Source organism: Hippoglossus stenolepis, chromosome 15 (genome assembly GCF_022539355.2).
Source record: "Hippoglossus stenolepis isolate QCI-W04-F060 chromosome 15, HSTE1.2, whole genome shotgun sequence".
Lineage (NCBI taxonomy): Eukaryota > Metazoa > Chordata > Actinopteri > Pleuronectiformes > Pleuronectidae > Hippoglossus > Hippoglossus stenolepis.
Window position 1 is genome coordinate 8239849 of NC_061497.1, and position 16448 is coordinate 8256296.

Genomic DNA, 16448 nt, shown 5'->3' on the forward strand with positions numbered 1-16448 from the left:
TAAATTTCTGTCCCTTGGGTCTGACTGTGGTCCGCAGCAGTTTTTACACCTTTGGTTTGCATTAAACTGAAAAGTCAGAAGGTCTGGATCAAACAAGGTGGCTATGAAAGGAGCCCTAAGTTATACAATAAAATAAATTAGATAATTTCAGATAATGATGGTGGCTCGGAAATTGCTTCGAATCCTACATCATATTTCTTCCTAATGTTCTTTCCCCACAAAGTTGTCCTCTCCATTCTGCTCATGTAAAAGTACTGTACGCACAAGGACCAAACTGGCACTTCACTGAGAAGTGCTCTCCTACAAGGTGAAGGGGCTATCCTTGATACCTTTGATCCTCTTATTCTTGGCAGTATGTCTCCCTGAAAGGCAAAAGTAATAGAGTTGGAAAACAGCCAAGCAGGGAGTTTAATTGTTGTCTGGGTTGAGTGGGGCTCTAAAAGACTTTAATTATTATGATTATGGCTGTGGCTCCCGAGTCCTGTACTGGTCAGTGCAGCTGCGGAAACGGGCCATAAATCTGGAGATTGTATTTACAGATTTAATTTAATACACTGACAGATTTAGAAGGTAAACCATCAATAATTGATCTCCTTCATTCTCATGCATTAGTTTATCAAAGATTTGTAGATGATGAAAACTTGGAAGACAAAAGTTGCCTATTTACATGATCAGCAGATAAGAATATTAGTATTAATTTGAAGAGCATGTTGTCTGGAGTTGTTTCTGGCAACCTGGTTTTTGGTCTCCTCCAACTCCTGGTGAAAATGTTTGGCTTTTAAGCTATTGTAGCACATTTTAGGTGCTTTAGATCAGTTTTATAGATATTAAGATCAAACAGCAAATCAGGAAATGTACAAGGGTAAGAGTTAGGGGGTTTAGGATAAGGGGATTAGGAGTTAGGATAAGGGGTTTCGCGGGTTGGAGTTAGAGTTAAGGGGTTAGTATTAGTTGGCTGGATTTAGGGGCTTGGGATAGGTGTGAGGGTTGGGAGTCAGGGGGTTAGAGTTAGGGGCCAAGGGCTAATTCTAAGATCTCGGACGATGAACAAAGTAATATTTTCCAAATCCGATTTTTTGGGGAATCATGCAACCTGAATGAGATCTCAGTGTTGCAGTAGTAGTAGTAATAATAAAATAGCTTTTTTGTTCTCGTAGTTAGTCACAGTCACATTTTGTTCATGTCAGAGGTAAAACATTCTCAAATTAAAGACCACAGAGGTCACAGGACGTCTCACCTCGATAATCACTGCTTAGTGGAGTTCATTCGGGCTCTACCTTGTTAATAGATCACAAGGAGTTCTGTGTAATTATACAGTCGTTTGTTGATGATGCACCGCTTACTGTGTGAGTATCGGGAGTCCCTTTGACACACGTACACACACGGTTAAAGACATCTGTGAAAGACTTTCTTCTTTTCAACAGCACGCAGGTGCTCTGTTGATGAAGGTTCCTAAGTGAGGTTAATTAAACAGCACGTCTCATCACATCCTCACAGCTTCCTCATCTCCACTTGTCCTCATCCACCTCCCAGTCACACGAGTGGATGGGTTTACCCACGGGATGATCTGACGAAGCAGAAAAACCTGGTGACAGCTGGAAATCAGGAACTGACCTAAAAACATGAATGAACAAATTTCTTGGTAGGTGTTTTTAATTATAAATAATGGAGCAAAATTTACAACTTTTTCAATTTAGATCCATAACATTCACAAGAATGTTAAGTTTTGAATTCCATTTGCTCTTTGTGCTCAAAACCACTGTAGTTTACTTACAAGAATCCTCTTGATGTCACTTCTATTAAGATGTTTTTTAATCTAATGAATCACAATTCTTGTAGTATAAACTTAAACATTTTTTACACAATGGAGTAAAGGTAGTAAAGATCTTACACTAAAGATGGGTTTTAAATGACTCAGTGTTTCATACTTATAACTTTTCATCATACATTCATTGAAATAAGGAAAAGAGTCATTTTCAGTTTTCATGGTAAGTCGTGGTCTGTAGTGGTTTTCACTGTGTCTAGTTCTTTGTCATGTGGTTCCTAGTCATGTGTTTGTTCGATGTAAAGAGGACATACAGGTTATAGGATACAGAAGAGAGATGAACCGGTATTTCTTTTTAATTAAGGAACAGCAATATTTATTTAAACAGAGAAGTTAAAGTGACATAATTGTTCCATATACTGTATAACTTGGAGAACAGGGCTGGACAATATTACCAACATCTACATCACAATGTACATTTAACTCTCCAAAGATAAATAGACAATAATATAGAGATATATCTATGTATATATTTAAATAAGTGCCTGATTAATATACACGTTCTAGTATTGGCTTAAGTCCGATGTGTCCAGCTCAAGGTTTTACACCTCTGGACCGGACTGAAGACAGAACAGCTGAAATGCTGCTGTGGCTGTTCTCACTTATATCTAATGGGATCCAGGCAATTTTATTACTGAAAACTGCCTTTAGTGAATTTAAAGCTTGTAAAGTATTCATGCGGAGTAATTCAATAAATACGGTGGATTGTCCAGCCCTGTTCCAGAAGTTATAGCCAGAGGTGGGAACACAGGTTTAGATGATCGGTGGAGACAAAATGAAAAAATGGAACCAGTCCATGAACAGAACTTTTGCAACATCCCGGAGAGGGTGGAACAAAGAAGCCGAGGTGTTGAGTAAAAACCACCTACAGGTGAATCTGCATGCAAATCTCTCAGTACAAACAACAGACAGTTCAAATCTGAATGAACGCAGCTCAAATGAACACAACCGTATGCACAGCCACAATCGACAACTTCCCGGGCCCGAAACTGACCCGATGAAAAGACTAACACAGACTCCGAAGACCGATTTCCTCCCAACATAAATTTGTTTATAATAATGACTTACAATAAAAATCAAGAGATTGTGCTTTTATAACCAAAGTAGAAACAAAGAATACAAAGACGAGATGTACATCACTTAGAAAACACTGACACCGCTCTATAAAATCTGAATTTTGAAGCACTTCTGTGGCAGTAAACAATTCCAACAATTTACAAGATGGCTGGTAATGACTGAATATCGACTACAGTAAAATAAGACACGAACGACAGCCATCGAATGTGCATTCATCTTTACTTTTGCTGAGCAGCCAGTGCTCCCAGCTCCCGGAAGCCGGTCGCCCAAAAAGAGCAGAAAAACAACAAACAGTGCATCAGAGTGAAGTCCAAACAGACTTAAACATAAGGGCACCTTTTTTTTTTTTTCTTCTTTTTTTCCAACATCTAATGAGAAATTTTAATTAGAAAATGATAGCATGTGTTGTGCAGAGTCCTTCGTATGAAGCAGCTGGAGGATAGTTCTTCTGTGCTCGCGTCGCTTCTTAGCTTTGCAGGAACTGTGGGAAAATAACAGGGTCATGCAATTTAACACGTGTATTCGAGGAAGCAGTAGCGATAACACACACAGACACGAAAACAACTATATTCAGAGCTTTGATTCCTTATTGCTTATTGCAGATTCAATATTGCGTTTAAGGCCACGTCATGGATCATGGTGGCAGCTGTTCCAGGATCATGAAAACAACTAGATTTCTTATATATACAATATGCCTACTCACATACAGTCTGCTAATTGCAACTGTCGCTGCTGCTCTCTTCATTTCTGTCAGACTCTCAACATGGATACTCCTCTCCATTTATGTTAAACACTGTCTTTTCTCATCGATGCTCTTAATATTGTTATTTTGTTGACATGCTCTGCTACATGCGGCATCTACTGCACTTATGTCCGTCCTAGGAGTCTGATCTCTCACATGCAGCTCTCTCTGAGGTTTGAATGTTTATGTACCCTGTTAAAAGTAATTTTTTTGGTAGTTATATTAAGTCTTAAAGGTTTAGGGCAGAGGATGTGGCACCATGTTTAGCCCTATGAGACGAATAGTGATTTGTGAATATGGGCTAAACAAATAACATTTGATTTGATTGACTGATTCACCTCTTGATCCTCTCCCACCTGTCCTCCCTGTTTGGTCCTTGAGTCTCCACACGACATGAAGGTGGATGAATTGGGATCCTCGGGCTCCCTCAGAGCTGGGCCTGATGGGAAAGAGGGGCGACTGTATAGAAGGACGTCCCCGAATTCTGAGGGAGAGGCAGGAAATAAAACATTTGAATTGGCTAGACGCTTCATTATTTATTAAAAAAGAAAAATTCACAGTTTTCATAGAGGGTGTTAAAATCAACCACTGGTACCTGAGTGCTGTCGGCTTCTGCTACTTCCTTTTCCTCCCAGCGGAGTCTTGTGCTTGTCCTGGTTATCTCTCGGCTCAGCCGTACCCTCCCTCACCCTGTGAGTCCCCGTGCTGCCTCGTCGACCCCCGGCATCCCCAGAGCCCATCCGGGGCAGCGTGGCCCCCCTCACTTTATATTCGCCATGGGACATCTGGCTGGAGAAACTCAGAGGCATGCAGGAGTCTGTGGACAACAGCACAGAGAGACAGATGTACTGTAAGTGTCATCAATAGATACGGAGCAGTAAATCCTCTAATCTCTGTGTAGGTTTAATCTTTACCATCGTTGAAGACGTCTTTGGGTTGGTAGCCCTGCTGACCACACTGGTTCTGTTTATGCCTCCTGGGCCTTTTATGTGTTATTGCGGGACTCATGTTGCTGTCTGTGGACATGGGGCTGCTGGGACGCTGGGGCCGCCGGCCTAAAATCATCACACAGATTCAGCACAATTTTAAATGTTGGGATTGAATAAATGCAAAGTATAATAGGATATTTTCTGCAATGAAGTGTCCTTAGGCATTTTTCATATGGACAATTAATCACTGGGTTAATTTCGAGGACCTGATAACACATTTTCTCCATAATCTTCTTGGGAAAGTTTTATTTTTTTAACTAAGAGATATTTGTCTGCTGTCTTATCGGAACTTTGTATTTTTTCCACTGGTTCACTCTTTGGGCTCAGGAACATGGTTCTCAGCATAGGGATTTAATCTGGGTAATATACTTAACGGGCCACTGTCAATCAAATGTAATGAACTTTAATTTAATGATTGATCTGAAAACACCACGGTAACTGATTGAAAAACCTTGTTTTTCAAACCAGTGGTTGACAGTAAGTAGAAAACAACAACAACCAGATTCCTCATTCTTTCACTAAAATATAGTTTTTCTTACTTAAAAGCTCGTCCCACCCCCTCTTATCAGTCCTCTCATCAAAACTACGGCCCCAAAACACATGAACGCACACACTCCTTGACAAGTGCTACAAGCCGACTTTCTGTGATTCACTCACTAACTTCCGGCTATTGTCTCTGCTTCAGCTGTGTATGTCTTCCTGGCTTAAGACTCCGGTCATGCGCAGTGGATTATGGGATAATATGGACTGACATAGAGGGAAAGACATGTTGCCTAAATAAAATTCATGGCCAAAATGATATGGATTAAAAACATGTAATTGAAGAAGAACCTTGAAACAAAAACTTCAACTAAGTTTACACCTAAAAAATGTATTTATTTACCTGACTCATCTGGGTATCTACACATGCGCAGGCCTACGATATCCCGTGAAGAGGCTGCAGCCTGGTTGAAGTCACCGTCTGTGAAGAAGGATCCTTCTGAAGTGCTGACAACACTGGACCTGCCCGATGAGATGTTGTCCTCAGACGCTGAGCCCCAGCTGTTCACCATGGACCCCGTGACGGATTTGTCCAGATCCCCGGTGCTGGAGGCTGGGGTCTGGTCCAGCCCGTGGAAGAGCAGCTTGTGTGGAGAGGGGTGGTGCAGCTGGTGCTTGTGCCTCTGCCCGTTGTGGCGACTGTCAGCGAGCTCCGCGTCCGCCTCCTCCTCTGCCTCCTCCTCTTCCTCTTCCTCTTCCTGTTCGTCGGCTTCCAAGCAGGGGGGTATGGAGCTGTAGGTGTGCGTTGGGGAGAGATGGCAAGGGTGGCTGCTGGTGTGTTGGCTGGAAAGTGGATACAAAAAAACCCATCTTTGCAGTCTTGTCACAACAATTGTTGAATGCAGGGTCTAGAATATTGAATCTGGTTACCTCAGGTGTTTGTTTCCGTTGTGCAGGTCAGTGCTCAGGTCTCCCTGCAGTGATGCGGAAGGTGGGTGACTATAGGACACTTCAGCAGGAGAAGACACCGCCCCTCTAACTGGTGGAGTAGGGCAGCTTTCTATTCTTCCCTCTGTGTCAAAACTTACAAGAAAAAAGACAACTGACATGAGGGAACGGCTAAAGGAACTAGGGGTGTGTGCATTAGTCACAGCCCATTAGACGTGAAAGTAAATGCCCGGGGTCCTCCATCAAAACACAAACTTCCATTATCGAAAAATGTAAAAAGGTGTTCAATAAGCTTTCTGCACCATCTGCCTTTGTATTGCTGAAATGAAAGTGACAGAGTGTGTTTCTCTTTGCTTTGCTGTACATTTCATTAAGCACTTTCCGTGACAAATATCGTAACAAATATTGTATAATTGGTTTGGTTAAAAGTGTTACTGGCGACAGCAACAACGTGTTTTGACAGACAGTGTTCACGGCGCACATCCAATTAAGCATGTGTGAGTCTAATAACTTTATTGATGTATTCCCCCCCCCTCCCCCCTAGTCATTTAACCCTGGTGGGCTGCAGCCTGCTAATGAGCAACATTATGTGCAGAAGTTGTAGTTTGACATGAAACATTCATCAATGATTTTTATTTTATATCATCCACTGGTTCAGCGCTAACGACTACTGCAAGGCTACATCCATACTAATAAGAATAGATAAAAACAATTCAAACTAAAACAATCTCTGACAATACAAGTGGTTTGGCTCAGTATCAGTTTTAGCCCCTGTCCTTAATAACACGTCTGAATCATGTGAACAGTCACGTACAGGAAGGCATGACCCACCACCACCCACTGGACACTGGAATTGTAGACGTGTAAGCAGTTGTATCATTGTAAAATGCTGAATTTAACTGCACAACAGCTGTGAGCCAAGACAACAACGCTGGGTCAGCAACGTTTGTAATTTATTATCCATGTTACGTTTCTACACTTGTAGCTGAGGGCTAATGCCTGTTGTGTTCTTCTGGAAGGGGAGCATGTGAGGAGCCTGATGATGTTCAGCAATAGCTACATCATGACCGATGTACACGGTCAGCAGCGTTTTCCAAACTCCTCCATTTTAGCGGCTCTAAATCTCCTGGAGTACTGTTGACGACAGGCAGATCTGCCGCAGAGTTGATGCACTTTCAAACTAAAATCGTTGAGTGGACACATAGTGTGGATGTAGCACTTGCCTGTACTTGTGTGTGTGTGTGTGTGTGTGTGTGTGTGTGTGTGTGTGTGTGTGTGTGTGTGTGTGTGTGTGTGTGTGTGTGTGTGTGTGTGTGTGTGTGTGTCTTTTATTCCTCCCCTTACCTCCTCTCCATGGGTAGGCTGTACTCGTCACAGTCCCAGGCATTAACATGAGGAAGAGGAGGAGGAGAAAGGGCTTCTCCCCAGCTCACCACATTATGTTTTGGGATCTTTGGTGCCCGCGTCCCTTTCTTTTGATTCTGACTCCCTGAGAAAGAGACAGAAAAGACAGAGAGCAGCAGAGGTGAGCACAGACTCGCGGCTCGCCTCATCAAGGTTCACCTTCGGACAGAGTCTAGCTGCTGGCCTCACCTGAGGTGCTGTTGCTGCCTCTGTCTGAGCTGTGGTGCGAGCCTCCTGTGCTGTGATCACGGCTCTGGCTGTAGGCGATGCTTTTGGGATGGATCATTCCTTCATTTCCTTGCAGGTGTTCTGAAGACGGAGTAGAAAACTAATTTAGAACATCTTTTTCCTCATAAGAATATGTATTAAACAAAATCGATTTGATCCATACTTTACCTTTATTCAGCAAGTTTTGCTCAATTACGTGGTACTGCATGTGTGCCACCATCTCCTTCGGTATCGGAGGCGGGTTGGGGGGCTGTTTCCAGCAGGCCATGTCCAGAGGCTCTGCTATAGCGCCACCAGACGAGGCTTTGTTCTTGATGCTGGCTTGAATAAGCTGCGTGGTGGCGTACGGGATGGGCTCATATGTGGCGGACGAATCCTCTCCGGGACTCGTGTAACTCAAGCTCGAGTTGTTGAAGGTTTTAATCTCATTGAGCTTGTTGGAGAGGTCCACGTCACAGTAAATGGCTGTGTCAGAAGCAAGCTGTTTGTTGTCTGGATGGTTTCCGTAGTTGGCGATGCAGTCAGCTGCAGTGGGGGGGTGAAACAAAGCAGCACTTGAAGTTGGAGACCTTCGACATTGCCGGGAGATGTTTGATTTTGATCAGACACACACCCAATATATGTGTCAGATACAATCTATAATGAACTGAGATGTGAACTCAGTCTTGCACTGACCTGGTCGGCTGTATGTTGTCATGTTGCTGTCACTGGTGCCGTTGCCATTATTGCAGCAGTTGATGCTGCAGTCCTTGTGATTGGCACATGCGTTCGGCCAATTGTCTGGCAGCCACAGCTGGTTGAGAGGCTCCCCCATGCTGAGGAGGCCAGGTCTGCAATGAGGAAGAGCACAGCGCTGTCAATCAAAACCTGCTGCCTGCCTCATGAATCCCACATGAAAAGAGTGTGGGGTGGATGCGTTCAGGTCATCGGTTTCCAGCAGGCAGACACCTCCCCCTAGTGTTTCCACAGCATCGGTGCATTTTCCTCTTTTTGTTTGCCTTTATATAACTCAAAGGGACAAAAATATAACTCACCTGCCAGCACTGCACACAGATTCCCCTCTTTGATACGCAACTGCAAAGAGGAACAGGAGGAAAGAAACATTACACCTTGATGAGCTGTCAAAAAGAGGAAGTGCCAAAGGTAGAGGAACACATGAAAGAGAGTCTAAGCAAAGGTCTGAAGTCTAAAGTTTACACTTACTTCAATACACATTTCCTTCCATAGGGCAGAGAGTCTGACTGTCTGATTTAATTTATATGAAGACAACACAAATAATTGCCTGCGCCTTTACCCTCTCAGCACGACACCAACACTGATTTAAAGGAAAACACACTGTCTGAAAAAGTTTCTCATCCGCCACAAGTGAAACATGAAACAAATAAAATTCCTCCCATAGAGTGCACTCGGCTCTTTGCTTATTAAATCAAATGAAACCCGACCTAGTGAGCAGGTGTGAGGCACATCCGAGGTTTTCAACCAACTCCACAATTCATTGCAACAAATACAGTATATATGTTCATGTACAGGTAAAGTAACATTTCCTAGTTTAGTTTCTTCTTTCTTATCACCTCCCATTGTAGCTCATATTGTGGTTGATGTTCTAATTCAGTCAACCTAAGTTTCTTTGCCATGTTTCTTCTTATGGCACATGTTTCTTCTTATGGCACAATCAATTGTGCTTCCCATGTTTACCTCTAAGGAGGTTTTGTTTTCACCCATGTCGGTTCCTTTGTTGATTAGTTTTTAAGCAAGATTATGCAAAAAACTTGGTGGAAAGATGTGGTATGGGTCCGGGTAGAACTTAAGAATTAAGTTTTGGTAAAGATCCAGTTCAGTGAGCAGATTCATGTTTTTTTTAAACCTTCTTTAACATCCCTAACTAACCCTAACCCTCTGTGCGTGTGTCAAATTTGGTGGATCTTGATTGAATTCAAGGGGACCGTTTGGGCCTTGGTGGAGGGACGTGCTCAACTAAGTGCCATTCTTGTTCTTGATGATGTTTTAATTCAGGGAATTGTTTATTTTACCAGATTCTATTTATTCTATGTTGAGATGTTTGTAAAAAAAACTATTTATATTCTATGTTATGTTCTTTCATCATTGTACAAATGTTTGGCACAATCAGTGGTGCTTTCCATATTTACACATGAAAAACCAAATTGAAAAAAACCCCATTCTTGAGAGTCCTTTTAAGAAATGCAATTTCATCTTAGGATCTGTGGCGGCCTGTTAACAGGGGGCACTGGGGCACCGCCCTTTCCAACATCTGGAGAAAACATATAAACATGTTAAACCTAATTTAATTAGATAATACTAGTTTACTTGAACAATGCACCTGTGAGCATGTTTTCAAATTGTATTTGGTTAGTTTCTCTCTAAATACATATACTTCGTGGTGTGGGGCACCGGCCAAAAAATTTTAAAAAGAAAAGTCCTGAAACTTTTGGCAACCACGGCTTCTGAGGCTGCTCTTTAATTGGTTGTTGCAGATTTTCCACAGGACGCAGCACTCTGCGCCCCAGACACTCCCACTTTCAGTTACAGCGAATAGGTATTGATTTAGGCTGTTTTTAATCTAATGTCTGTGATTGGTCGACCCTAGACGCCATCTCAGGTACATCCGCCGTCACTGAGCTACTTCCGCTGCGAGTTGACCGGCAAAGATATGGCAACTTCAAGTGGAACTGCGGCAAATCCGGTAATTTCTTTACAAAAACACTCTTTCACAAGGTGTTCACTCGAAGAAAAAAAGGGAGCTGGGTGCGGGCCGACCCGGGGAAGAGCTTACACCCAGGGCTTCTCCCGCTCTTGTTATGAGAAACAGAGTCTACTAACTGGATGTGGAGTAAGCAATGCATGTTATTGCTTCCCCTGTTTGCTGTTTCAAAGTGTTGGCACAGAGGTACTGTGGACAACGACGGGGGTGCAAGACCTAAAACATCTCTCCGCAAAATTCAATCGAATGACAGTTGTCATTTAGACAACACGGTGACAACAGGCTTAGCAATGCTCAGCAGCTCGATGAAGGCTACAGGATTGGCATATTGTTTGTTGTGTTGTTTTTTTTTAATTATGGCTTCGGTTTGTTTGCTCCCCCAACACTGCCCCCCAAAAATTAAAGTAATGGAAAAGATACTGTACATACCTGCAGGTGTAAAGGTGAATGATGGGACTGGAGGGAAAGAAAAGAGAGAAAACAGGGTGACACCAGTTCAGAGTACTTTAGCATTATGAAGAAATGTGCTTTAGAGTAGGAGTTATTGTTTTGCGCCTATACACAAGTGTGATGCACATCTATTCATATCGAGATCTGATGTGTACAAACATTTAAATAACAACATGTCATCTGCCTTGCCTCTGGCTCAGTCTCTGACACGTGTGTCCAGATGAAGGTTAATGGGGGTGACGGGCGACCAAAGGGAGAGGGAAGGGAGGAGAAAATAATAGTGATATTGTAATGGCAGGTTGACAGGCCTGCGCCTTCAAGATCTGCGCCATGTTGGGGGAATGACACTTTACAAATGAGCCACTAAAGGTCAGCCTTTGAACGTCTGCATAATCGCGAATGCAAATTTGCTCCCGAAGTCTCGGTGTCAGGGGAAGATTAGAGCGAGAGTATTTTTCAACATTTGATGTGATCTGCTTATTAGCATCTGAGAATATTCGTTAATATCACAGAGATGACGACAGGTGTTTGGTGCGGTGGTGACATGTCGTGGCTTGATCCTTTCATCAGACACCTTCAAACATACCCAGAGAAGTAGCTGTGCATCGGGCCAACATATGTACAGGTTGCACATTTGCATTTTGAACATAAATACATCTGTCAATCACTCCTCTAACTTATAACAGAGGAACACACACCCTTGCGGATGCCGGTGTACGTGCTGCTCAGGCCACTTCTCTTCTTTCTGTGCCGGTAGAGCCAGACGCTGAAGATCATGAGGATCAACCAGCAGGTGGCGCCAATGCCACCAATAAACGCCGGCTGCCTCACGACATCTGAGATGTGAGAAAATGTGTCTCTTTCCACGCTGATGTCCATCATCTGGCCCGCAGAGTCTGACCAGAGCAAGAATAGAAGAAAAAGTGAAGTCATGAAAACAAAAAAAAGAAATGAAAAAGAAGCATAAGTTGAGATTTTAAAATGTTCAAATATGTTAATGTGCAAAAAAAGGCACAAAGGCTTTGTTAAAAATAATAAGGTAAGCACAGAATGGTTCTTTATTCAAAATTCTGTGAACTCTATGCTATGAAATATTATAAAAGTTTTCATTTCAGACTTTGACTTACTTAGTTTTTCTGAGAATTCTTACCTAATTGAAAGAAAGTGACGTCACTTTTGACCCCAGGCCCTGCACTGTTGCTGGCTGCGACCTCCACACTGTAGCGAATTCCCGGTGACAGACTGGAAATGAGCACGGAGAAGGTGGAGCCGTCGACCGACTGGTTCACATGGTAGCGACTCTCATTACCCAGGCACCAGATCTGTGGAAGACGGGATGACAGTGATCGCCTGAGGGACACACATCCGACAACACAAGAGGCCTCGGCAGCCTCACAAAAATGCAATTTACATTCTAACTGGAGATTCCGAGGCATTAGAGCAGGAGAGGGTCGGGGGGGGGGGCTCCTTTTCTCACCTTGTACTCCTGAATGACTCCTGCCTCCTCTGGGTGTGGAGGCGGCTTCCAAGTGATGAGGATGGAAGTTCCATCTGTGCCACTCTTTGTCACTGTGACACCCTGGGGGGCTCTACCAGGAGCTGATGCAATGAAACATGCTGTTAACTATACAGTCATAAACACTCATCTGATCCTGTCTGCATCCCAGAGATGGCACAGCATCTCTGACAGATTTGCATATACAATAAAACAACATACGTCTGTATTGTTATACAGATACAGATTGAAGGGTATTGTAAGAATTGCACCAATGTCATTCAGTCATTTCATTATCAGCTATTTTTACAGCAAAAATGTTAAATAATGTTCAACCGACTGACCTTCTTCCAATGTCCTAACCACCTTGACCTCACTGTCAGCTCCCTGGAACTCGTCAAAAAAGGGACGCACTTTGAACTCATAGATGGATCCTCGCTTCAGCTGACTGATCACCACACCGTCCTCCCGAGGGGCGCGCACCTCCTGGAAGCTCCACTGCCCCTCAGGCTGACCGTGCTCGGCAGACGCCCGGTACAGCACCTTGTAGCCCTGGGTGTACGGGGACTGCTGCTCGACCTTAATGCGGATGCAGAAGGAAAACTTGAATGTCAGAATATGTAACAGCGAGAGCCACTTTTTCATCAAGAGATACAGTGATTCCATTGTGGTTATTATTAAGTCTGAGGTTCACAATAACATCCGCATGTGAGTTAAATTAACACACATCTGGGGAGGTCTGAGCGTCATCTTGTGAACATTCTGCAGGAAGGAATTGTTAAAACTCAGTTAATTCACTTTGCCTTTAAGGCCAATACAGATTAGCATTTTCCCCATATCTGTGAATTTTCATTGTAAACCACAATATCAGGTCATTAATAGTTTCCTCTCAGGAAGCTCTAGTTCAAATCAAGCCAGGAGAGAATTAAGCACTTTCCATTTAAACCACACCAATTATGACAAAGGGTGCCTGTGGGGGTGGCAGGCACACACACAGGCACACGTACGCACACACACACACGTGCATCCTCTATCTTCTATCTTAGTGAGGACACTCATTGGCATAATACATTCCCTAGCCCCTTACCCTTACCTTAACCATCACAACTAAATGCCTAACCCTAACCTAAACCTAATTCTAACCCTGACCCTAAAAACAAGTCTTAACCCTCAAACAGCCCATTGAAAAAGTGAGGACCGGCCAAAATGTCCTCACTCTGTCGAGTCTATGCTTAAAATGGTCCTCACAAAGGTACAAGTACAGGAACACGCACACGGTTATGTCTTCATGACTTCAGAGGACATTACATTGAGTTACTGGAGACTTACTGAAATGTTAAGTTCAATTTAATGACACTAAGAAAAACTCACCACTGTGGAGTGGATTTGTTCTCTGCTAATAAATGCTTTCACTAAATCTCTGTTCAAAGTGTATTTGCTTCATTGAGAGCTCATGTTGCTTAGGAGACTGTATAAAAACATGTCAGAGAGGATAAATCTGCTCTAAACCCCCGATAAAAAACTCTGTCAGCATCTGACTCTGTGTTGATTATTCTAAGGCCTGACCCCTAGTCCTTAAACTCATACTTTAATGTACAGTATGTTTACATTTGCTGGTAAAATTGAACATTTGACCTTTTCCCATATTTACCCTAATGTTGACAACTTTGCTTTGACATAATGGAGCACAGAAGTGATTACTGTTGACATGGTACGGTCCCCCTTACCATCCACTGCAGCCGGACAGCAGAAGATGACAGGACGGTGGGCGTGTGCATGTGGATGACTACATCTCCCAGCTCCCTCTGGATGTGACGATGATCCACCCCCTGCATGGTGGAAGCGCTGTCTATTGTTAACAAAGGAAAGGAAAGACATGAAATCGAAACATGAAAGTTGCCTGCAGTTTTACCGACATCTGCTCTATGTGAAGTTTTGAAGAAAACCCCACACTGACCCTGTGTTCTGACAGCGTCTGAGATCGGACTGGGGTCACTGAGGCCGTAAGCATTCACCGCTCTGACCATGAAGAGGTAGACAGCTCCAGGCTTCAGGTTCCTCAGAACAAAGCTCTGTGTCTTCACATGCTCGGCCAGGGTCACCCATCGGCTGCCTAACGTATCACTGCAGGCAGAGGTGGGAGATAAAACAATTAAAATACATTATACTGAAGCCAGACAGTAGTCCTGTTATATGCAGTCATATAAAACACGTCTGATGTTTCATGTCGAACCTGAATGCCTCGATTAGATGAGATGTAGGTGCTGCACCGGCACCGGGGATGGTTTTCCACAACAGGGTGACGGATGTGCGGCTGATGTCGGTCACCTCAGGTTTGGACGGCGTGCTGGGGATCAGGTCAGGGTCTGTTTGATGAGTGGACTGGACTCCAAACTCTGCCCCAGAGATGCAGACAAATTCATGTAAAAACATTAACCATGACTTTTACGGTACACATTCACTGTCATAACAACTTGTTATGACAGTAAAAGACTTTTGACTGTGTTTCCATATGAATAACCCACCTTCCACTTGCAGGTATGCTGTCCAGGAAGCCTCTCCATTTGGACTAGAAGCCACACAAGTGTAGAAGCCTGTGTCTCCCAGCTGAGGAGAGATGCAACAGCAGCAGACAATTGTGGTTTGGATTAACTCCGCACAGTCACTGTAGCTGTTAAGTATTAACTGCTGTTTAACGTCATCCCCTACCTTAGCAGAGCGAATCTCCAGTGATCCTGTGTCTGTTGCGGACATGCGGGAGTCCAATGGAGACAGCAGCTTACCATCCTTCTTCCAGTGGACTGTGGGAGACGGAGGACCAGCGGTCTTGCACCCGAGGACGACCGAGCTGTCCATAGGAACGGTCTGGTTGATGGGTCCCTGCCTTATCACAGGAGGAGGGTGGTCTGACCCAGCTATTAGAAAACAAAAGCAGGAGCGTTTAAGACATTAGATGCACATTACAAACATTACAAACTGCACCTAAAACATTTGAGCTGTGGATCTGCACTGGAAACATCAAGAAACTAAGAATAAACTAAATAAAAAAATTATATTGGGTGATGAACAATATCATCCCGCAGTTTAACAAAGTTTTAAAATGCCATTTGAACAATGGTGGCAATATCCTGTGGTCCAGTGCAGTCTGCTACAGACAAAACATTTTGAAAGAAACTTCAAACCCCTATTTGTCTTCTTTTTTTTAATCAAAAGCCAAATATCTGCGGGTTTTAAAATGTCTCTCCCTACAACAGACACTCCAACTAAAACATGTTCAAGGTTTTGGTGGTGGTGTTAGGGAAGTAAAAGCACCTATTTGAGGTTTGAGATTGTTGGTCATTGTAAAACTGTATGGGTTACGTATATGTTAAGCCTATGGAATAAAAAAAAAGTTAGGTTAAGATTTCGGGAAGATCTTGCCTGCCTTGATGATATAGAGTTTCATGATTTATATCTGTAATAAAATGCTTTAATTTCCTGCTGTTACCAAAGGAAAGTTATTTTCTTGTAATGGGCAATATTTCTGTATGAATAGTCAAAACAGTGTCTGGTAACGTCATATCATCTATGTCCAGTCTGATTCTGGTCATTGACCTGAGTTGCACTGGTGGATTGTCCCCTGTCTCTCTCCCTGCGTTGTCCTCTCTGTATCTGTACCATGGCTACTGAATAAAGGCTAAATTCCAAAAGAGCAATAAGCATACTGTCAATAGTACATTATGAAATTGGATATTGGGAATTGACATTCGCAAAAGATCAAAGCTGAAGAGAGAGGGTACGAAAGATGAAAGTAGAGAAAATGAAAAAGTAATTCTGCCAAAAAAAACACACACAGAAAAAAAACAGAAAGACAGATAAGATGTGAAAGATACTGGGAGGAAAATTGGTAAAGAGAGAGAACAATAGCTCCGGCTGGTTGTGCAGGCAGTGGAGGAAAAAAGAAATCAACTTTTCCCCTCCAGCGGAGAGCAACTAATCGTTCATTCGGCAGCTAGGTGCTGCTGGAGCCAACTCCAATCACAACGGCAAAGCCCAACTAATAACATTCCCACTTAGATAACGGAGCTCTCTCTCTCTCCCCCAATCTCTCT

At 43.2% G+C, this 16448-nt stretch overlaps 1 protein-coding gene across 2 annotated transcripts in view; it reads right to left on the bottom strand.

Annotated features, from left to right (window-relative positions):
- Window positions 1-1635: 1635 nt before the first annotated feature.
- LOC118122589 (roundabout homolog 1-like) overlaps window positions 1636-16448 on the bottom strand; it is an 84099-nt gene continuing 69286 nt past the window's right edge. For both annotated transcript variants that reach the window (XM_047343649.1, XM_047343648.1), the window contains 21 exons: window positions 15067-15272; window positions 14883-14964; window positions 14591-14753; window positions 14315-14481; window positions 14085-14206; window positions 12702-12936; window positions 12340-12461; window positions 12013-12184; window positions 11561-11758; window positions 10842-10868; window positions 8728-8767; window positions 8369-8523; window positions 7862-8218; window positions 7655-7774; window positions 7406-7550; window positions 6044-6196; window positions 5517-5956; window positions 4559-4699; window positions 4240-4461; window positions 3983-4128; window positions 1636-3383 (listed from right to left, as the gene is read on the bottom strand). In XM_047343649.1, coding sequence (XP_047199605.1) covers window positions 3369-3383; window positions 3983-4128; window positions 4240-4461; window positions 4559-4699; window positions 5517-5956; window positions 6044-6196; window positions 7406-7550; window positions 7655-7774; window positions 7862-8218; window positions 8369-8523; window positions 8728-8767; window positions 10842-10868; window positions 11561-11758; window positions 12013-12184; window positions 12340-12461; window positions 12702-12936; window positions 14085-14206; window positions 14315-14481; window positions 14591-14753; window positions 14883-14964; window positions 15067-15272 — 3428 coding nt within the window. In that variant the 3' untranslated portion in view covers window positions 1636-3368. The remainder of the gene's footprint in view (window positions 3384-3982; window positions 4129-4239; window positions 4462-4558; window positions 4700-5516; window positions 5957-6043; window positions 6197-7405; window positions 7551-7654; window positions 7775-7861; window positions 8219-8368; window positions 8524-8727; window positions 8768-10841; window positions 10869-11560; window positions 11759-12012; window positions 12185-12339; window positions 12462-12701; window positions 12937-14084; window positions 14207-14314; window positions 14482-14590; window positions 14754-14882; window positions 14965-15066; window positions 15273-16448) is intronic.